This window comes from Mchenga conophoros, linkage group LG9 (assembly GCF_057382185.1).
Source record: "Mchenga conophoros isolate Kocher_MC1m ecotype Shallow Benthic linkage group LG9, M_conophoros_male_GT1.1, whole genome shotgun sequence".
In the NCBI taxonomy this organism is placed as follows: domain Eukaryota; kingdom Metazoa; phylum Chordata; class Actinopteri; order Cichliformes; family Cichlidae; genus Mchenga; species Mchenga conophoros.
In genome coordinates, this window is record NC_140534.1 from 10,655,275 (window position 1) to 10,677,572 (window position 22,298).

The window sequence follows — 22,298 nt, forward strand, 5'->3', positions numbered from 1 at the left end:
AGTCGTGCTATACCTCTGTGTAGAAAACAAAACCCCAAAGCACCGAAACAATGTTTTATAGTGTTTGTGTGCTTTTGATAGAGGAAGACAGGACAGAACATCATTAAAGGGATTTGACTTTGTGAGATCACCCTGAAAACGCACCACTCTGTTCACTCTGAGATATTTTCAGTCTGGAAAGATGAATCTGTCGGGCTTCAGGCTGCTTCTCACTTTAAGCAGTTCATGCTGTAGCTGATGGACCAAAAATGACATTTGATATTTTAGACATTCAGCTGCTGACTCTGAAGCCAACAGGCTCTTGAGTGTGGATGATTGTGTTGGTACTGGATGCTGTGATCAAACAGCTGTTCTGATCTGTCTTCATTCATGCCTGTTGTTATTAAGCCTCCTAAGCTCCAAACCAGTAAAAGCAATCTTTGGAGGCAACACCCTTTTTAGTACTTTGCTGTATTTGTTTGTGATTGTGTGACACTGAACCACAGTGCTATGTATATCCTCTGTAACACTCAGACGTTTCCAGATCAGTGTTTCCCCCTCAGCTGTTTCTCACTATAGAGTCTTTCCTCTGTAACAATGAGGCACCAGCAGAGCATATCTGGCTCCCAGTCTGTGGCTGATAGTGCCCCCTGCTGTTAATAACAGGAACAGTGTAACCTTGTATGGAGCTCATAGTGATGGTCTGAAGATTGCTGCTGCAAGGCAGTAATTTGTATCCATGTGTGCTGTCTATTCTGAGCATATGCAGTTATGTGAGCTCTCAGGTTTTATGTATCAGGACATAATTAAAAACAATCAGGTCCTTAGTAGGTCTTAATATGAGGTAAATATAAAACATGAAGTGTTTGTGAGGTTCATCTGCAGCACCTTTGTCTCTGTGAAATGTTTGCTAATTTAACATTTTCCCTCCTAAACAGGAAGGAGTTTGTGGAGGCCTATGTGAATCATGCCTTCAACACATCAGTGGAGAATCTGTTCCAGGAGTTCAAGCGAGGCTTCTTCCTGGTGTGTGAGCAGGATTTGGTGAGGCTGTTTCGACCAGAGGAGCTGCAGGGAGTGCTGGTCGGCCAGGACGTGCATGACTGGGAAAAGTTCAAACAGGTACAGTCAGCCAAACAGACACAGGCTGTAGTTTCACAGCTGTCCTGTAGCACAATAACTGTGTACTGCATACTGTCAAAAGCATTCAGTCGGCTGCTTTAACACAAATATGACCTTGAGTCACATCTCAGTCTTAATCCAGACTTTTGTATGATAGTATAATATAATAGTCAGCCCACCCTTCGCAGCTATAACTGCTTCCACTCTTCTGGGAAAGCTTTCCACAAGGTTTAGGTGTGTTTATGGGAATTTTTTGACTATTCTTCCAGAGGTGCATTTATGGTGTCAGACACTGACGTTGGAGGAGAAGGCCTGGCTCACAGTTGCTGCTCTAATTCATCCCAAAGATGTTCTATCAGGTTGAGGTCAGGACTCTGTGCAGGCTAGTCCAGTTCTTCTACACCAAACTCACTCATCCATGTCTTTATGGACCTTGTATTGTGCACTGGTGCCCAGCCATGTGCACACATGCCCACACTTTACACTTGGCACAGTGCAGTCAGACAAGTACTTCTGGCAACCACCAAACCCTGACACATCCATCGGATTGCCAGTCAGAGAAGTGTGATTCGTCACTCCAGTAAACACATCTCCACTGCTTTAGAGTCCAGTGTTGAGATGCTTAAATCACTCCATCTGACGCTTTGCATTGTGTTTGTCAGTGTAAGGCTGGGATGCAGCTGCTCAGCCATGGAAACCAATGAAGTTTGGACATCTGTAACAACAGCAGACTGCAGATATTGGTGACTTAAGTGCACTATGAGCCTTAGCATCAGCTGACTAGCTGTCATTTCCAATTACTTCCACTTTGTTATAATATCACTAACAGCTGACTATGGAATATTTAATAGCGAGGAAATTTCATGACTGGACTTGTTGCACTGGTGCATCCTATCACATTACCATGCTGGAATTCATTCAGTTCCTGAGAGCGACTCGTCCTTTCACACATGTTTGTAGAAGTAGTCTGCATGCCTAGGTGCTTGATTTAATACACCTGTGTCCATGGAAGTGATTGGAACACATTAATTGAATGATTTGGATGTGTTAGGGAATACTTTTGGCAACATAGTGTATGCCTGACCTTACAAACTCTATGATTATAACAGTCATTTTCACTGTTTTCAGAACACAAGTTATGGTTGGAGATATCATGACCGCCACCCCACCATACAGATGTTTTGGGAGGTATTTGATGAACTAACTGAAGAGCAGAGGAAAGATTTCCTTCGTAAGTACTTGCTGAAGCCTCCATTATGATATGTTACTGAAATCACACTGTATCATATAAAACATTAGATTTTTCTGCGCTTTACCAAGATACATTAGAGAGCAGCATTGTTCTGATTAATATACTGTAAAGCTGCTTCTAGCTGGTGGACTGAGCCGCCTCACCTTTCACCTGGCTCACGTCACACACCTGGAGAGACTCGACCTCCACCTGTGTTGCCTCACGCGAGATGATCTAGAGGCTCTGAGTCAGTTGCTACCAATCTCACACGCCGGACACTAATCGCATGCTCGCTGCAGCAGTCATGTGACTCGTTGTTTTTCAGTCCAGGTGCTGCCCTCTCTCACTGCACTGACCGAGCTTGATGTGTCATCCAATAAGGAAGTGGGAGGTGTGGTCCACCTGCTGGTCTCCGCCCTCCCTGCGACACAAATGAGGAGGCTGCCATTCAACAGCTGCTACATGAGCAACGAGTCCTTCACTGCTCTGGGTAACACACACACACACACTTGTTTATTTATAGAAGTTTTCCTTCAAGTCATTCTCCCCGAATACCTCTTCCACCCTCTAGCCTGAAATGGTGAAAACTTTGTGTTTATGCATCAGCCCTGGCGGTGTCCTATCTGCGCACGGTGGATATTTCCTGGTGTAAAGTGGTTGGCGGTCACTTGGCGCTCCTGCTGGATGCTCTGCAGCCATCAGTCGTCAGCGAGCTCCGTCTTTGCAGCTGCGAGCTCACCACTGATGACATGCAACATCTGGGTAACTAACACACAATGACATTATACTTTTTCTTTTTTGGTCTGTAGTGGATCATTAGGCTGCATAAATGTATATTAAGACAAGTAAAGCCTGAAGGAAATTGATATTTCTTTCATTTATTTCATGCTGCCAGCATCTGTAGCTGTCGTATAAAACAAAACAATGAAACTATTCGGTGTTATTTTTGTCTCCATCAGAAACATTGTGAACAAAACAGTAAAGTGAACAGGCATAAAGTGATCAGTTATCAATGGGTCCTCTTCCTCTGTGCAGCTGCCGTGTGCAGACGGGGCTGTCTCTCCTCACTCCGTGCACTGGATCTGTCCTACAACAGCTTGGTGGGAGACAACGGTTGGTGCAGTCTGTTTGCAGCAGGAGGTCTGGGCTCTCTGGAAGACGTGGATGTCAGTTTGCGACCTTCAACCTCTGCTCCGTGCTCAGCCTGGCTGCCCGCTCTGCTCCGAGCTCTGCCTCAAATGCCGGCGCTGGCTCGACTGGCCATGCAGAGGTGGACAGCTGACTGTCAGGAGAGAGAGCAGCTCAGGTACTGTCTGAAAAAGAGGAGCGTCCTGCTGGAAAGGGATCCAGATTTACAAGACACATCATCAGCATGTAAAGGGAACAGTCAGGAGAGCCTAGAAGAGAGTCAGCCTGAGGAGATTGGAGCGGACCGCACTGGAATTTACTGTCAAAGAGCGACCCACTTTGTTGCTTTATTATTATTTTTTTAAGTCTCTGTTACCACAAGAAGGTCAGTGTTGAGGTCAGCTGCATCACGTCTGATGTAAACTGTGTCACACGTGATGGTTTCAGGGAATACTGGGAACTTACAGAGTTAAGCACAGCTGGTGTGGGTTATCATATTTGTCGTCTCTCACCTTGGCTGCAGGGTCTGGGTCTTTCCAATGCAGCAGTCCTAACACTTGAGACACACATGCCGAGAAGTGGGGATACCTGGAAATGGACAAAGGCTTTCAGCAGAGTTTTAAAGCAGCTATTCAGGAAAAGAGCTGTGAATTATCTGCATACCTTGTTAGGTAATCAGCTATTTTGGGGTTCTTTAACAAATCAACCAAAAGGTCGACTGAGTATTTTCTCGTCAGAGTACCTTCACCGTTCACGATGATGTTGAGCACAAGCTGGAGCGTTTGATGGATGTTCTTTGCATCAAAGAGCTACGAGGAAATCCCAGAGATTAGAGACAGGATATTATGTGAATCAGCATGAATGTTGTTTGTTGTTCAACAGATAAAAACAAGAAGAGAAAATAGAAACAAAGTAAAAAAGGAACAATTGTTTCTGCCGTTAAGAAAAAAAAATTGAGTCATGGCAGAGACCTGCAGAAGTCTTGAGTCTCATTTGATGACATTTTGTCAGATTGCCTTGTAATTTAAAAAAAACAAAACTGTTTTTTGAGCAAAAGTTCTCCAGGTTTTTTTGGAGTTCTTTCAAAGTTTTCTTATTTTTGGACGTTAGCTGCTTTTTCACTCTTTTTCAGTCCAGTCTGTGCATCTGAACATTTACAGAAAGATTTCTTTGTTTCGTCTTTAGACACTTTGTTAAACGCAGATCCCAGCAGAGTTCGCCTACCTTCTCTCCAACCTTCTCAGGTTTTGTGGATATTATACATGGTTATGCTGAGAATATGTCGGCTACTTTCCACTGGAAATGCCTTTTGGTTAAACTGTCAGCGAGGAATTTGCACTGTTACATTTTTATATAACTTTAATGCAAAAAAAACAGCTGCTTGTTTAAGTGAAAATACACTGATGGGGTTTTTTTCTATTCATGAACAGGAGTGTGATCAGTTTAATAAAAGAAAAAATAACCATAACCAAGATATGAGGGGAAATCTTGGACAAATACAAGCAGACTGGAGCAGCCAGCGTTCAAAACACCGACGTTCAAGGTAACAGAAGGTTCCCGAGCCACATCCACCCAGCTGGTTTCTGTGTTTCTTGTGTATTTGTGTACACTGTGACTTCATGGCTGTCTTGGGCTCCAGCTCTTGTTTTGGTGTCTCATTAATTTGATTTAATGTCCTGCTTAGTGATAACATCACTCTTGGCCTCCCTGCACTGGCTTCCAATTGAATTTAGGATTCATTTTCAAGTTCTTTTATTGGTTTTTAAATCTTTAAATGGTCTGGCACCTGCTGAAGCCCTATGTCCCCACTCGTTCGCTCCGGTCAGCTGAGCAGCTGTTGCTCTCAGTCCCCAAATCACGGCTGAAACTGAGAGGAGACCGAGCGTTCTCTATCGTGGCTCCTAAGCTTTGGAATAATCTTCCTCTTCACATTAGGCAATCGACATCAGTGCTGGTTTTTAAATCCAGATTGAAAAAGCATTTTTATTCACTGGCTTTTGACTCAGTGGTTGACTGACTTGTATTTTATTGTTTTTCGCTATGTTTATTATTGTATCGTATTTATTATTCTTATGGTATCTATTATGTTTCTATTGTTCAGCAGTTTGGTCAGCCTTGTGTGTTTTTAAAGTGCTATATAAATAAACAATGATGATGATGATGAACATAGTAACGTGTGTTGGGTTGCTCTGTCTTCAGACTCACTGTCAGACTGATTAGACAGTGAGTCTGAAGGTGAGAGTCCTCACTGCCCACGCCTGTCTTTGGGTCTGACCAACACCGTTTCCTGTGTGTCATTCCCCCCTCGCCTTCCCCCCATCCGTCCTGTCTGCACTGACCTCTCCAATAAAGACAAAAGGCCTCATTTTCTGAAACTCTTCCTATCCCATCACCTTGCGAAGAATCACTTCACCATGTTGATTAATAAGGACGGTGGGAATGGTTTGAAGTCTCGTCACAGAAAATGTGCCAAAGGCAAAGAATCTGAGCTTGAAATAAAATGAAATGAAAGATCAGCCCCACACAGGGGTTAAATTCAGATGGAAACTCTTATCACACAAAGAGAACAAGCGAATAAATATATCTGAGTGTGGCCCCTTGACTGTCACAGTGTAGCTGACATTTGATCTTATCATGTGTTAAAGCTATTTTAATTACTGAAGAGAACCAGTGTCAAACTCAGCCCAAGTATGGTTGTACGTTAATCCTTAAAGCAACAACGTTTTTAAAGTTGCAGCGTCATTTTTACACCACACCTAAAATCCACCTAATCGTCCGGGCTCTTCACCCTATGACCACACGCTGGGGTATCTAACACCACATGACCCAAATGGAAACTATGTCAGCTGAAAGAAACCCATCGAAATGTGCAACACTTAAAACTTTGCCTGATTGGAGCATGGCTTCAAATACAGCCCTGAAAACAGACAGGCGGTCGGTGGCATTTCGCCCTCGTTCCTGAGAGACTACATCGATGTATCAGTCAACAAATGAACTACTGTGGCGTCACAGCTGGGGCCTTCTCTGTGTCGTTTATAACACAGAGAAGGACCCAGCTGTGACGCTGAAGTGGTATCTTTAAATTAGCTGTAGGTGTGAATGCTTGTCTGTCTCTCTGTTAGCTTTGCAACAGACTGGTGATATTCAGAGTGCACCATATGTCTGGTATTATTTCCCTTCCAAATTAGTGCTTCCTCTTAGTTGCTGGTCTAAATTTGTTTCCTTTCATGTTCAGGCCGTGTTAGTGTTGTCTCTGTGTGTAGCAGGTTTTGTCTCCATGTTTGTTTCACTGTCTGCCTGTCTGTCTCTGTATTCTGTACTTCTGATAGACGTCTAATTTTGCCAGTCCCTCTTTTTGTGCGCCTTGTACCTTGTCACTCTCTGTGACCGCGTCTCACTTTGCCAGTTCCCATGTATTTAATCAGTTAATGGTGGTCTGAGTAACCCTCACCACTTTGTTCTCCAGTGTCTTTGTTCCTGTTCATCCTACATATTTTCCCCCATTTGTTATTTATTTCTGCTGTTCGCTATTTATATTTTATTCCTGCACAGTTTGCTTGAAGCACTCATATTTTGTCTATTCTATTCATGTGGATCTTATCTTTCTATTTCCTTGCTTCCTTTTCTGTTTACTTTGCTTCTTGCCCGTGTTTCGTCCTTTTGCGGTGTCTGTGTTTTTTTAATCCTATGGTCTCTTTTAAGTTTGTTTGTCTCTTTACTTCTTCAAACTGAATTCAAAGTGGAGCAAATGCTATATAACATTCTCATAGTCTCATTCACACTAACGTTGGTTCTGTATCTTGTAACCAAAGGAAGCTTCAGCATGCAGACTGGAGCCAGCGATCAAAACACGTGCTTCCTATTTTATTTTGTTGGTTATGTTGAGTTTTGCTGTAACTGTCTCGTTACTCCTGATTTGTCCCTGCCGTCTCCTCTTCCCTAATAACCGTCCTGTGTGTTTATTGTTTAATCTTCTCCTTTCGTCACCCAGCTTCACTGGTCATGTTTCCTAGTGTTATCCCCCAGTATAGGTTTCTGAGTTTCTCAGTTCCCTGTCAGATATTTCATATCATTCTCTCCGTCCAAAATAAACAGGCTGCCTTTAGTTTATCCTTGCCAGCCTGTGAGTCTGCATTTGGGTCTTCTTTTTTCATAACAAATGATCATACTCCCCGCAGATTGTGATAGTGACACCTCCAGGCCATGCTGCAACTCTCTGGAGCTTTCCGCTCTTCAGGAACTCTCTCTGCAGGAGGGGGAGATACAGGAGAGGTGGAGGAAGATCTCAGCCTGGGCGTCTATTGTCTTATGTAGTCTGGAAGATGAGTGGATGGTGGGGTGGGTGCAGTTTTCTCTGTGGTGGGGTTGGGTGGACTGTCCCGGGCTCTGTGGGGCCGGGAGGCGCTGCTGCACTGGGCCCCGGTCTGGATGGGCCTGGGCCCCCTTTCCCTGGCGGGGCGCGGAGTATGGGGGTGTCACCAGGGTGCAGAGGAGGCTACCCCCCCTCTGTCCCCTTCTGGCTGCCTCTGCCTCAATTTTATCCCACAACTTAGACATTCACATTACTCACACTCTCATTACACATACATATAGGATCTTGGGGGTGGGCACAATACATGGATACATGGATACACGATACATGTACACCCCACCCCTGGTGTCGTTGCCCACCTCTCAATTTTAAATACACGTAGACATTGAGGGCTATCAGGAGGGACTATGCGCTTACCTGCTGCTCTCTGGCAGGTAGCTCCATGCCCTCCTGGGTTTTAAATGCACCTTAGAACACACATGCATCAACACTACAATGAGCGGGTGGAGGGAGGTTTGGAGTCTTCTCTCACCCCCATTCTCTGCGGCCTGCTGGAGCAGGGGGGCTAGGAGGAGGAGTTGGCCGTCCGACTGCGGTCTGGAGTGTGGGGCCTCCCTGCTGCTGCGGAGTTGGGGTGGTCTGCCTCTCCCCACCGCAGGGAAAAGGGTAACACCACCTGGGTCTGGGTGCAGTTCCCCCTCCAGGGGCAAGGGTACCTAGACCCGGTTCGTAGAGTACGCTTGGGGAGTGTGATCGTGTGTACAGCGTCTCTTTATGTCTGTCTCCACGTTGGTTGAGTGTGGAGTAAGTACATATGAGAGCATGAGGGTGGGAATGGATGTTTGTGTCTGTGTGTGCCTGTATGTCTGTGTCTATATGTCAGGTTGGGTATCAGACGCCACCTCTCTGGGGACATCTCAGGCCCTCCAAGGTTTGGAGGCCTATCTCCCCCTACCACCACTTCCCCTGCCAGTGGCGGACTCCCTCAGACATCGGTGCGTTGGTGGTTCTTTGTGTCCGGGGATGCGCGTCCAGGTACACACCGGTTCACTCCTTGGCGGCCGCTTATCGGGGCCTGGAGCCTGGGGCTCGCTCGGGCCACTTCGGAGGTGGGGGTGCCCCCGGCCTCTCGGCCTGGGGCTCGGTCACTCAGGCACGGCTGGCTGCCGGCGGAGCTCACGGGCGCGTCACTGCAACTCCCCCTGGCTTCTGCTCCGCGGCTGCTGAGTGAGCCCTCATCTGGGACTCTCCTCAGCTCTTTCTGGGACAGTGGCGCGGCTGCCCCTCTGTTGGTCTTCCTTGGTCTGTTGTGTTCTGGGGGCCTCTGGATGTCTGGAGTTTTGATCTCCTCCATACCTGCTTCATGCCCTGGAGGACGGGGCTGTGGCCCCCCCACACCCTCTAGCAGATCATTACATGAAGGAACCTTTTTAAAAAACAAGCGCGTCCATGCTCACAGGTGCTCACACACACAAACTTCACCCTTTTTGGCTCCTACCTCAAAGCACACTGTGTTCTGTTGATCTTATGTGCTGCACAATAATGTTTAATATTTAGTATTTACTGTCATATTCCCATATATCATTGTGATGTTGTTTATTCTATTACTCTTGTTCTCTTCTGCTTGTTTTCTTTTTTCTTTCTCAACAGGTGATCCAGGTGATTAATAGATGCATTTTTTTTCTTTTTTTTTTCTATGGCTTTGTGTCCAGATATCAGCGCTCACCTGGCTGGTACCAAGAAGGTTCAGCAAGTGCTCCCCAGACCTGGAGTCCTGGACAGATTCTTCCCAGACCAGCCTCAAGCTGTGCAGCAGATCCGAGCGACATTGGCTGACCTCTACACTCTAGACATGGTGAGAAAAAGGGCACGGTTTTTTCATTGTTTGGAAAATTTGGCATTAGATAATCCTCACCTGGGTGTTGCTGTTCAGTGTAAGCAATATCATTTGCATTTTATTCCTCTGATTTATTTCTCTGTGGCGTTTATGAACTCGTATTTCTTAGGCTGGCTTTTAAGGAAGGAGAAAAGGTATGTATCAGTTGGCTGGGAAGAAAGATGGAGGTGGAAAGGATGTGCGAGCTATGGGACAAAGTTGCTGAGACTAGGTTAAAAAGAGGTGAGGATCAGTGAGCAGGAGTGTGGCTTTGTGCTGAAAAGAGCACAACAGATTGTTTGGAGAGAAGGTGAAGGAAAGTCAGCTGAAGCAAGACAGTTTGTGGAGTTTGTGTTGGACTGTATGTTATGCTGGGAGCCTGGGGATTAGTGCACTTTGATTCCAAGTTAATACTAACTAGTGTTTCTCACTGGTTTTTGGGTGGTGGAGTAAAAGGGATTGGTTGGTGGCTGTTTCTAATGTTAGCCTTTTCTTGGTTTTCTTACAGGCAGGGTAAAGACATGGTGATGAATGAGTGTGTGGGCCGTCTGCTGAGGACCAAGAGCTCAGGACAGTCAGACGGGGGTGTCGCAGCAGGAGTCACCGTGCTCGACAATCCTCTGCTGTCCTGAGATGTCAGACTCCTGCCTGCACATACAAACCACACTGAAGTCAAAGTTCCACCTGCACCTCCACCTGTTCTTGCAACAGCATGAAAACTGACAGAGGTGAGACAGAAGAAAAGTTCTTGTCTATTTTTTTTTTTTTTTACTAAGTTAAGGAATTAAGTTAAGAAGAGTGATTAAATAAATAGTTTCTTGCATTTTTGATTTAGTGATTGTGTTTAGGATTATTTCAGAAACATGTTTAGAGGATCTTTGTAAGCCTGTATTTACTTTAAAAGAAGGGAAGCACTTCTTCATCCTACAGAAAAGGTGACACATTACAGATGAGTTCATAAAAAGTGTCTCTGTCACTCTTTCAAGGCTCTGTCACTTTTTCTTTTGTACTGGAACAGCATGGTAAAGTAGGCCTAGGCTGCCATCTTGTGGCAGTGTGTTGTTACTACAACATATGAAATTGTGTTTCTATTGGAAATATAATTCAGCACCACTGAGCCGCTCTCTCAGTTACAAACTGAACCTGTTTTGTAGACGTATAAATCACTAAGTACAGTGAAGCTTTTGGTTTTGTAAAAGTGTTTCTTATTCTAAATGCATGTTGATTTTTATCAGGGTGAAGAGCAGTTAGCAGTGCATTCATGGACATCTTTAAACTATTAATTGAAGAATCTTTGGTGATGATGGCATGAACTAGAAGCGTGAGCTCCAGGTGAGACTGCACAGAAGAACAAGTGTCCTTAAACTGCATCAACTGATGACGTCTTACAATTTTATTCCACTGTGTGTTTTTATCATTGAATGTTTCTGTCTTTGTGTACATGTAACGCAGACACTAAAGCTGAGCCAGAACTTCATGCTGAAGAGAAGGATTCTTTTAAAATGCATGGGGGAGCAAGCGAGTCAGATACCAAGGGCACAAAGATGAAGCAGGTCTGATCGGAAACCGTTTATTTCCAGGCCAGGGAGCACAAATAAAAACACCCTTAAAAGGTTCCCTCCTGCTCAACCGCGTCACTCCCTACGGAGAGAAGATCTACATGACCTTATCTGCGTATCTGGAGGTCAGCCGCTGCTCCGCCGTGTTGTACCTGTTTGTACGTGTTTTTAAGTCTCTTGATGTCATCGTGTCTAACACACACCCTTTATCTCCTCTCTGCAGCTGGACCATTGCATCCAGCCTGCCATTATCACCAAAGACATCTGCACGGTCTTTTACTCCCGAGACGCCAAGATTTCCCCACCCCGTTCTCTCAAGAACCTCTTTGGGACTGGATACTCCAAAACTGCTGACTGGTAAATCTGGGCTGCTGCACTGTGGCCATCTCTGTTTCACAATCAAAGATATCTGCCCTGTTACAAAGTTTCCTTGTTCAAAACTTCTGCTTCATTATAGCAACCGAGTGACTGGGATCTACGAGCTGAGCTTGTGTAAGATGTCTGACACTGGAAGCCCAGGTGAGCGGCCATGAAACATGTTTAAAGAACGGCAGCTGTTTTATCATAATTCTGTGGAGAGCTTCATCCTAATGAGGGCTCATGTCCTGAGCAGGGATGCAGAGGAGGAGGAGGAAGGTCCTGGACACATCAGTGGCTTATGTGCGTGGAGAGGAGAACCTGGCCGGCTGGAGGCCCAGAGGAGATAGCCTCATCCTAGAGCACCAGTGGGAGCTGGAGAAGATGGAGCAGCTGCAGGAGGTGGGGCCTTAAAAGATTCATAAAGAAATAAATCTGTTTAATATCGTAGAGGGAAAAATGACTTTTCAACTCAAAGACCAAAGTGCTATTCTAAAAAGTTTTTTCTTAGAGTACAGACGTTACATGACTAACCTCCCCTCTTCTCCCCACCTCACATTCGCCCCCATCTTTCGTCCAGGTGGAAAAGACCCGTCACCTTCTGGGAGAGGCGGCTCCCGTGGGAACAGCTCCCACCACCAAGTCCCTGAGTGAGTCTCTGTCCCCCAGCGTGAGCTCCAGCACTCTGTCCACGTCCACCTCCGTCTCCTCGCAGATCTCCAGCACCACCTTTGAAAGCGTGAGAAGGAGCTGGCCACCAAGGTGAGAAAAACGTGGGCTTAGTGGGCGTTCTTGTTGCTGCCTTCTTCCTTCTCTGCTCGGAGCTGATCGGTCTTGTTCCTGTTGTGTTGTAGTGCCTGCGCCTTCTGACACACACCTTCAATACTGAATACAAGCAGCTGGTGAACAGCATCAGTGACTGCAAGGTGAGAAATAATACAAAGAAATAAAAAAATAGCCTTTCTGTGTCACATCAGGGAGTTCCTATATTGACGTCTACCTCATCCTGCTGTTGTTTCACTTCAGCTTTCTCTCATCTCACCGATCGGACGTGATCCATCCGTGACGAGCTTCAGCAGTGCTACCCTCACCCCTTCCTCTACCTGCCCCTCTCTCTCGGACTCCCGCTGTGGCTCCATGGGCCAGAAGTAAACATATTTTTAGGAACATTGACCTCGATCTGCAAACGGTTATTGACAGGTTATCTATTTGATTCTAACTTGGTGTGATTTGTGTTAAAGGACCCCTGAGAACAGCTCACGTGCCTCCAGTCCCTCCTGCTCAGACTGTGAAAACTTCCCGATGGTTCCCACTCTGGAGACCTCCTACCTTGCGCGGGCTGCAAAGAACGAGTTCCTGAACTTGGTGCCTGATATTGAAGAAATGCGACCAGGGTGAGTAATGCCATATTAACCCAAATACTGTCACTATGACATGTGTCTCACAGACCAAATGTAAGTCGACACTCATGTTCTCTAGTTCAAGCGGAAATGATGTGGATCGATTCAAATTCCTGAGCCTGGATGATTTCAGCTGGAAACAAACCAACTCTGCTTCTTCCTCAGATAATTCAATTCAATTCAATTCAATTTTATTTATATAGCGCCAAATCACAACAAAAGTCGCCTCAAGGCGCTTCATAGATACAGAGAAAAACCCAACAATCATATGACCCCCTATGAGCAAGCACTTTGGCGACAGTGGGAAGGAAAAACTCCCCTTTAACAGGAAGAAACCTCCAGCAGAACCAGGCTCAGGGAGGGGCGGGGCCATCTGCTGCGACCGGTTGGGGTGAGAGAAGGAAGACAGGATAAACGACATGCTGTGGAAGAGAGACAGAGGTTAATAACAGATATGATTCAATGCAGAGACGTCTATTAACTCATACTGAGTGAGAAAGGAGACTGGAAAGGAAAAACTCAATGCATCATGGGAATCCCCGGCAGGCTACATCTATTGCAGCATAACTAAGGGAGGATTCAGGGTCACCTGGTCCAGCCCTAAATATATACTTTACCAAAGAGGAAAGTTTTAAGCCTAATCTTGAAATCTTGTCTTCTGAATCCAAACTGGAAGCTGGTTCCACAGAAGAGGGGCCTGAAAACTGAATGTGTTCACTGACCGGTGTTGCCAGCTTTGGTGGCTCGTCTCCCGCTCGAAGAGGACCAAAAAGAGAACAATACAGTGTTCAGCTGCCTGGCTGTGCTCTACACACACAGCCCTGCTCTGGTACAGTAAAAACCACATTTACATTTGTTTACATTTCCAATGTAGAGGATGAGTTTAGATCACTGTGGTCCAAGCTTGTCGTCAGTTATAGAAACTGGATGTTGCACAGGAAAGTGTGTTTCCTTACATTTATTTTGTGTTGACAGAAGTCTTTGATTCATATTGATTATTAAAGCGGGCTTTAACCTGTGGAGAAACGCGTGTGCTCTTGCTCCTTCAAACGGTTTTCTTCAGAGATTTCTCACTGTTTGTACACATGCTGAGTGGCTAGTTTTGAAAACACTTACTTTACCTTTACTACTCTGCTCAGAAATGCAACCTGTGACCTTACACAGCCCAAAAACTTATCCTAAAACATAAATTAACAAGGACAGAAGCTTTTTACAAATGCTTCAACAGTGTAATTCTAACAAGGTATGCAATACATCTAATGTCAGTTCAGAGGTATGAAGTGATGACACTTTGACATCACTGAATAAAAGCAGTCTTGTCATAATAAGCTTTGCTGTGGACAGTTGGCGCGTTCATGTTAAACTTTTTCTTACAAATAAAAAAGGTAATCAGATGTTAAGTTTGTTCAGTTTTAGTTGTTCTCATCGTGTTGCTCCTCAGATCTCCCGTTGTCCCTGAGCCTGACTAAAGCCCGGCAGCTTGTTTTCAGGGCATGGCAATGCAGATATGAGCTAAATGTGACACAGCAAAGAAAAATCAGAATCAAGAAACCCTGAGCTGACTTTCATGGCTGCAGACGTGACATTAAGAGCCTCACAGATCAAAAAAGTATGGGATTTAAACTACTTCTAGACCTGCACACGTCTGTTTCCAGGGCAGGATATCCATTCCAGTGCAGCAGAAGGAGCGGTCAGTGTGGACCTCGGTGCTGTACAGGACCTCCTGGAGCTGCTTGTCTCCTGGCATCTGGGCTTTCACTCGTATCTGAAGGACAAAATAGGAAAATCAAGTTGCTCTCACTGTCACCTGATTTCCACAGACTGCCATCTGACCACATCCCTGCAGTTGGATCCCACCGCCGTACCTCTAGGATGGATCTTCTTGTTGTCAACCCAAACCACCCTCTCCTTCAGCTCTGAGCTGAATATATACACATGATTGCTTCTTAAAAAACAAACAAAAACAAAAAAACGTCCCCACACGGAGTGAGACTCAGTCTTGGATGCCCAGATCAGCCAGTGTGGTGTCCAAGAAAGGGAAGGGTTGGTTTGCCAAGTTGGGCTGTACCTCGATGGGCAGTGTCACCAACATGGGGATATCCTGCTCCAGTCTGACGCGCAACATCTTGTTGTGGGACCCCGGGAGCTTCCTGTCTGCCGATCCGCCTCTCCGTTGGCCTGCTCCACAGTCGCCGCCTCCTCCAGAGAGCGTTTTGTGTCGTCTGCTGCCAGCTTGACTTGCTGATCTTTATCTCAGGAGGCAGTGGGTTTTTACCCTCTCCCCCTTTGGTCCTGTGCGTTATCGTTTAAAACTCGCTATCTGCATCTTTTGGCTCCAGCACGTCTTTATTGTTAGAGTTGTTGCTTGCTGTGTTCTTCTGCAGGGTGCTGATGATTCATTGTTCTGCTTCTTCTGATGGTAAACGCCTCTGGAAAGCCTGAATATGTGAGCGCGTCTGATTCATACAGAGTTCTGCTCTGCCCCCCCGGACTGATATATGCAGCCAGTGTGAATGTGTGTTATGTATCAATCACATGTTAGGTTCATTAGACTGACACAAGGGTGATGCACGGATGTTGGTGTTTTTAGGGCCAAGTGTGAAAGTGGAAGAAAGACAATTTCTTTTGAAATGTTAAAAGAATGTTGGAAATTTGATCAGAATACAGTAAAAATGAGAGAAACAGATATTTTTCTCAGATCATTGTGTTAAATTGTCATAATCCCCGTGTTCTCTTTAAGACTATCAGCTCTACTCTAAACAACCCTGAAAGCCTCTGCTGACACGTGTCATCAGTTCCTTTCTTTCTTTGTAAACAAGGTCGAGTCTGTCAGGTCAGCAATAGTACTTCCTACAGATGACCCATCAGTGTTTATTCCATGACTGTAAACATGTTTCCATTTGTCACTTCAGTCTTTACTCTGAAATACAGGAAATGACATCATGGCTCAAAATCTTTGTCGTTCAAACAATTCTTTATTTAACAATATTTTAACTTTATTTAACAAAATACATTCAATAAAAACTTGAACAACAGAAAACTGATTTTTAATCCAACCACTGAAAAAAAAAGGTAACGACTGAACACAAACAGAAGAACAATTTATAAAGATTAAAATGGAACTACAGGAAGTTTGATTCACAGCCTCATTTGAACTTTAACTTAAACTTAAGGAGAGCCGACCTGAGCTCTGTGGAGCCTGATCTCCAGGGTTTTAAGTTGGACTCTGAAACCAGAGGATGTTTCTCTCTCTTCAGATTCACTCTGATCCTGTGATGGGAACGATTTCAGCCCTGCGTGATCGCGCTGATGTTTGCACAGAGCAGATGATGAAGTGAATGTTTTGGCACAGTGGTAACAGTGAAACAGTTTAGTAGTAACGTGGGATCGTTTGTGTGCAGAGTATGAACTGAGATTACTGAAGCTCTTGTCACACTGCTCACAGCTGTAGTTTCCTTCCATGTGTGTACGTTCATGCTCGTTACGATTACCTGACTGTGAGAAGCTTTTGTCACAGTGTCTGCACTTGTATGGTTTCGCTCCTGTGTGGACTCGTTTGTGTGTTTTAAGGTGACCTGCAGTGGTGAAGGATGACCCACACTGATCACAGAGGTGCTTCTTGACCCCACTGTGAAAGAGTTCATGTTGTTTTAAGTCACTTGATGTGGGGAAGCTTCTCCCACATTCTTTGCAGTATTTCAGTTTGTCTCCAGTGTGTTTACGTTGATGTATTTTTAGGCCGGCTTGCTGACTGAAAGTTTTTCCACAGATGTCACAACGAAAGTCTTTCCCACCACCACAGCGATGACAGGGTTGAGAAATGGATCCATCTGTGTCGCTCTGCTTCTAAACAAAGACACAAAGACAGTGTAAGTCAGTCCTTCAACACTTTTATCCTGAAAGTCGCCTGAAATAAAGAGCATCTCTGCAGACGTCCAATTACATTTTACTGTTTCAATTAACACACTCAGTTTACTGGGCTACAATAACTACAGGGGCGATCGTGGCTCAAGAGTTGGGCGTTCGCCTTGTAATCGGAAGGTTGCCGGTTCGAGCCCCGACTTGGACAGTCTCGGTCGTTGTGTCCTTGGGCAAGACACTTCACCCGTTGCCTACTGGTGGTGGTCAGAGGGCCCGGTGGCGCCAGTGTCCGGCAGCCTCGCCTCTGTCAGTGTGCCCCAGGGTGGCTGTGGCTACAATGTAGCTTACCATCACCAGTGTGTGAATGTGTGCGTGAATGGGTGGATGACTGGATATGTAAAGCGCTATATAAATACAGGCCATTTACCATTTACAATACTACCACCATAATACTACAGCAATACTTATTTAATATTACAGTAACATCTGACTTACACTTAAATGAAATGAAAACCTGAATAATGGCTCAGAGCTACTCTTCGGTGCAGTAGAAGTGCTAACATGCTAACACAATTTAATGAGCACACTTGTTCCAAACAGTCAGACTGAACTTACAAGAATAAAATAAAAATACAAACCTCACAGTAACTGCACTTGTAGAGTCTCTTTCTGGTGTGGATCTGTTGGTGTTTTCTCAGGTACTGTGGAGTTTTAAAAGTCTTCTCACACAGGTCACATTGATAAGGTCTCTCCTCAGTGTGGGTAAACATGTGGTGTTGTAACTGTGCGTCTGTTGTAAAGTATTTACCACACTGATCACACCAGTACACATCTTCTCCGGAGTGAATGCGTAGGTGTATATTTTGGCTCCATAGCTGGCTGAAGGTTTTTCCACAGATGTCACAGCTGTATGCCTTAACTCCAGAGTGGGTAACTAGATGTCTCTGCAAGTGGCTACTTCGAGTAAAAGCTCTGCCACACTGATCACAGCTGTAAGCTTTAACTCCACTGTGGACGACTTGGTGTCTTTTCAGGGAATTCTTCCAGGAAAACGACTTTCCACACAAGTCACAGCTGAACGGTCTCTCTCCAGTGTGGATGAGCTGATGTTGTTTTAGTTTAAACTTCCAGGTAAAATCCTTCCCACACTCGTCACAGGTGTATTTTTTCTCTCTCTTGCTTCTGTGAGGTTTGTCGGCCTCCTGAGAGTGCTGACTTCTCGGTCCATGTTGGTCCTGCAGTGACAGAGATACAGAGTCAGTGAGTGAAATGCAGTCATTGAACAAACTGAAGCTTCAAACTCCCTCCATTAACACTAGTTTTAAACCTGAAGGTGGAGTGTGGCACCAAACACCACCAGAACCTGAACGACTGCAGGTGCTGATAAGTTGCGGTCGCGGTATTTCAACATCTAGTTAGCAATACAGAAGACGAGCGAGAATAAATGGAGTAATATTTTTTATGTGGCAGGTAATTTCAAATGCAGCGATTCTATCAGCCCAACAAACATCAGTAAACACACAAACTGTTTGTGTGCAGTTTGTCTCACAATGTGATGTAAAGACTGCAGTAAAATCCTCTGCAGGTTAGTGCAGGATAAGCAGGCAAGTTTACTGTAATGTGATGGATTTAAGTAAAGAACAGTGTGTGACTGGTGCACAGTGACTGTGGTGCTCATGTCAGAGTTAGATTACATCAAGTGTAGCAGAGATTAACTTAAACTTAAGCTCATGATGCTGACATTCATTCACTGAGCTCCACCCACATACCAACAGTTTAGTGTCTAATATAAAGACAGTGTACTGTCAGTGTAGAGAAAGGAAATCAGCCAGGACAACTCATGAAACATCTGCTGACATCTGGTTGAATTCACAGAGAGCAGCAGGTCAGCTGATCACAGCCTGTACATTAAAAAAATCTACTGGAGCTCTCAATAGAAATGATTGTGAGCTGTGACCCTTTTCCCCACACTGAGCCACTACAGCTGATGTTAGGGTTGAATCCTGCTGAATCCCACTTTAACATCTTCCTGCTCATTTTGATGTTTAGAGGCAACGTCACCGTCTAAGATGTAGGCATTGTATACATTGTATACATTATTTCTACATTACATTAATATTGCACAAGGTTCACTTAGTTTAGCATAAAATATACATATCAGTACTTCAGCTTTTAATGGAGTATTTCTTAACACTAGTATCTGTCACCTTCTGTGTTGAGCTCATTGTTTTCTCTGCAGTGGCTGAGCTGAGTCCAAGTAGCTGAAATTTCCTCTGCTGCTCCGTCAGACTCTTCTCCTCCTCCTGATCAGCTGGGACAGAAAACAGAACTTTGTTAAGCTCCACACTGCACTGAAGAGTCAAAGTGTCTCATATGTTCATCTGAGAACACACAGAACACATTTTAGCTTCCCTGGGTGGACAACTTGTTTGAAACAAACACAAAAGGTTTGAGCACCGATACCAAATTCAGCAGTATGGCACACCAGTACCAGGAGAGCAATTCCTCTTTAAAATATGCCCTGGCCAAGAAAAAACCCGACAATATACGTGTGCCGTGAGAAATGATAGATAGATAGATAGATAAATTTTATCTATCTATCTATTTCAAACATGCAAATATAATTGAAATAACAACAGAAAAAAATAAAAATAACAAAACTTAAAAATCATCAAGTTTTCATGTAAATATCTATGTCTACAGAATGTGTGTGCTCGAAAAGGAGTAGGATGAAGTTTTCTTGTTCCTACCCCCTTATTTCAAATTTCATTGCTTACAAATCCATATCCAGGATTCAACATTATTTGATCATATATTTAACTATGTACAAGTCTAACACATTGAACATACACAAATAAAACCATTTTCAGCACATAAACCAGAACAACAACAAACTACATTTTTTACATAAACTAATCACTCTGTTTATAACAGCCGCTTAATCTCTGAGTTTATTTTCTATCTATGTGACAAAAACCTTAATGAACACTTAAGGTTGGGTTACTCCGGCCTTGATTTATAAAAAATGAGGACACAATGAGACAACTCAGTCACTGAGAGGAAGATTTCCTATATTCATGCAATTTATTATTTTTGAACAATCCTGTGAATTTTTGTATTGATGTACTTGTCTTGATTTCATCTGTATATCCGAGTGGGTGTAGAAATCTGAGCCATCATCTGAGTAAGCCTCATCACAACTTTGCGCTGATAAAGGCAGCTGTGTTTTAGCCTGGAACACATTTATTTTTACATTTCTCATAAATGTATTTCATTATAGCACTTTTACCGCCAACATGTTGGGTCTTTTGGAGCCGGAAGTGACCTTATATGGAAGAAGGGTGGCGCTAGCTAGCTTAGTTAGCAAGCTGCATTCATAAGCTGTGCAGGTGCCACAGAGATGCTAAGTAGCCTTAATAACAGGCTAATAAAACAACAGAAACTCTGATTACAATGAGCTCATTTAAAAGCTTTCTTCTAATAAATTCTTTTCTTCTCTGTGTTTCACAACCTTTTGCTGATATCTTTCTGTAAATTAGTTTAAAGCAGCTTGAGTCAATTTAGTCAGATTTTTTTTTCCAACTTGTTCACAAAAACTTGAGAAGAGACACCGAGGAGAGCAACAGAAAGCCTCATTCAGGAGCTAAACTCAAGATTAACTAGACTCGGATTAATATTAGCTCGGTGCTTACCTTTAAGTGTTAAATCAGTCTTGACAATAATCGGAGGGAAAAACGCCATAAAGCGGGAACTCGGCTTCTTCTTCTTCTGCTCTTGTATTTTTTGGCGGTTAAAGCTTTAAGGCGCATTACCGCCACCTGCTGGACTGGACTTTTCATGTCCCAAACATTATCAATTGGGCACAAATTTGTTGGAGTTTCTGTTAATAAAAAAGATGGAATTCAAGGATCTTGTTATTTGGTTTGTTTGTTTTCACCATTTACTCTACAATTTTCTGCCAGTGTATAGCAAACCCCACAGCTCAAATCAATGAAGAATTTAGTATTTTTAACATATTGCTTAAACTGGAACCAGCAGCTATATAGGCCTAATTTTTAATCCAAACATGTGATAGAGGTTTACCACCAGGAGAAGCAGACTGTAAATAAAAGACTGTGCTACTGAAAACTGTTAGTCTGACTTTGGATTGTAAATATGTTTCCTTTTGTCACTTCTGTATTTGTATATGGCTCAAACTATTTGTTATGAAAGCAAAACAAACAAACTGATGTTGTATAAATTGATTCAGGATTATTTACTTCGAGTCCAGAAATCATAGCTGTCTCATCAGATCCAGTTGTGACATTAGCTATAGTTTTCGCGGAGGGTACTTGGTTCTGTATGACAGCACAGCTTTTAGGTTGAATTCAAGCGCTTGAGTACAGCCTGATAATTAGAGGCCTGCAAACTGTTTGCTGATGAACTTTGGAAGTAAAAGTACAGACAGCTATAGAAGACACAGGACACGAGATGGGTTCATTATTTCTTTTGAGTTCCATGTAACAATCCGTAACTCTGTAATTAATGAATGTGCCATTTAATCTTGGCTGCAGCCAAGATTAAATGGCACATTCATTAAATGGCTAAAATGGGTTGGCTGCCGTTCAGCATTTAGCACAAGTCAGCTTTTGATCAGAAAGTTTTCTGGTTTGATCCCTGGCTGCTCCAGTCTGCAGGCGAAATATCCTTGGACAAGATTGTAATCCCAAGCTGCTTTCTGATGCATCCATTGGAGTGTGAATGCTTTATAGAGTTTGTGAAACAGTTGTACGTGTGGTCAGATTGTTTTGTATTTGTGTGTGGATTGAAGCACATGTCTGAGAGCACATCAATCACTGCACATATTTTTTAAAATCTTAGTTTAAATAAAGTTTTTGATTATTTATTATAAAAAAGAGATGATATATATATAATGCAGTGGGCACTCTACCAGCTAACATGTCAGTTAATTTGACACATTGATTTATTTATCATTTCTTTTTCTCTCTCAGCTTTTCAGCTCCATATTTTTTGCCATTTCTTCCACACTCAACTCTGTTCTACAAGGTGAGCCCACAGTTAATGTAGGAGAGGGCAGGTGGCATTAAGAGATTTGATTGGGCAATCTAGGGCCCAGTTAGTTCTTCCTTTTGGTGAAAGCTGGGCTCTTCAGTTCAGCATGGTACAGCTCCAAAGATTCTGCAACATCAAACCCTCTGTCTGCTAATGTTACATCACCTGGGCTGAGGCAGTCCAGGTAATTGCAACAGTTTCTTGAAATTAGTTAATTCAGATATAAACAGAGTGACAGTTTACAGATTCAAACATGTCTCAGAGAAAACAGAAAAAAACAGTAAAGCCCAACTCTCCTCTTTGTGATCAGGAAGACAAAATTCAACTTCCTGATCAAGTAGACAAATCATTCAACCAGCTTCTAGAAAAGGAAGATATTCAAAAGTTGAAAGAAATGGAACTCCTAGAAATGCAGGGAAGA

At 43.8% G+C, this 22,298-nt stretch overlaps 2 protein-coding genes and 1 long non-coding RNA gene across 6 annotated transcripts; 2 read left to right on the plus strand and 1 right to left on the minus strand.

The window, feature by feature from the left end:
* Positions 1-943: 943 nt before the first annotated feature.
* On the plus strand, positions 944-5,627 carry LOC146566775 (leucine-rich repeat-containing protein 31-like). Of its 4 annotated transcripts, none has more exons than XM_085286402.1 (6): positions 944-1,101; positions 1,371-1,483; positions 2,230-2,332; positions 2,658-2,822; positions 2,939-3,094; positions 3,368-5,627. In XM_085286402.1, exons 3-6 carry the CDS (start codon positions 2,278-2,280, stop codon positions 3,823-3,825), a joined length of 834 nt encoding a protein of 277 aa, XP_085142528.1. In that variant the 5' UTR covers positions 944-1,101; positions 1,371-1,483; positions 2,230-2,277; the 3' UTR covers positions 3,826-5,627. The 4 variants fall into 4 exon arrangements, with proteins under 4 accessions (XP_085142528.1, XP_085142526.1, XP_085142529.1 ...); XM_085286400.1 differs by having other exon boundaries at positions 1,371-1,466; XM_085286403.1 differs by lacking the exon at positions 1,371-1,483.
* Positions 5,628-9,259: 3,632 nt separating this feature from the next.
* Positions 9,260-11,559, plus strand: LOC146566776 (uncharacterized). The gene is made up of 5 exons (XR_014893837.1): positions 9,260-9,627; positions 10,157-10,376; positions 10,884-10,980; positions 11,101-11,332; positions 11,431-11,559. It is a non-coding gene; the product is annotated as an uncharacterized LOC146566776 (long non-coding RNA).
* A 4,445-nt stretch (positions 11,560-16,004) lies between these two features.
* On the minus strand, positions 16,005-19,370 carry LOC146566777 (uncharacterized). The gene is made up of 3 exons (XM_085286387.1): positions 19,033-19,370; positions 17,464-18,060; positions 16,005-16,810 (listed from the first exon to the last, which is right to left on the minus strand). Exons 1-3 carry the CDS (start codon positions 19,048-19,050, stop codon positions 16,133-16,135), a joined length of 1,293 nt encoding a protein of 430 aa, XP_085142513.1. The 5' UTR covers positions 19,051-19,370; the 3' UTR covers positions 16,005-16,132.
* Between the last annotated feature and the right edge of the window lie 2,928 nt (positions 19,371-22,298).

Bases quoted from the DNA above. Each gene is read 5' to 3' on its own strand.
- LOC146566775 (XM_085286400.1), top strand. The intron at 2,823-2,938 runs GTAACACACACA...TTTATGCATCAG, and splicing joins CGAGTCCTTCACTGCTCTGG to CCCTGGCGGTGTCCTATCTG. The intron at 3,095-3,367 runs GTAACTAACACA...TCCTCTGTGCAG, and splicing joins TGATGACATGCAACATCTGG to CTGCCGTGTGCAGACGGGGC.
- LOC146566777 (XM_085286387.1), bottom strand. The intron at 16,811-17,463 runs GTTTGTATTTTT...GTCTTTGTTTAG, and splicing joins ACAAGTGCAGTTACTGTGAG to AAGCAGAGCGACACAGATGG.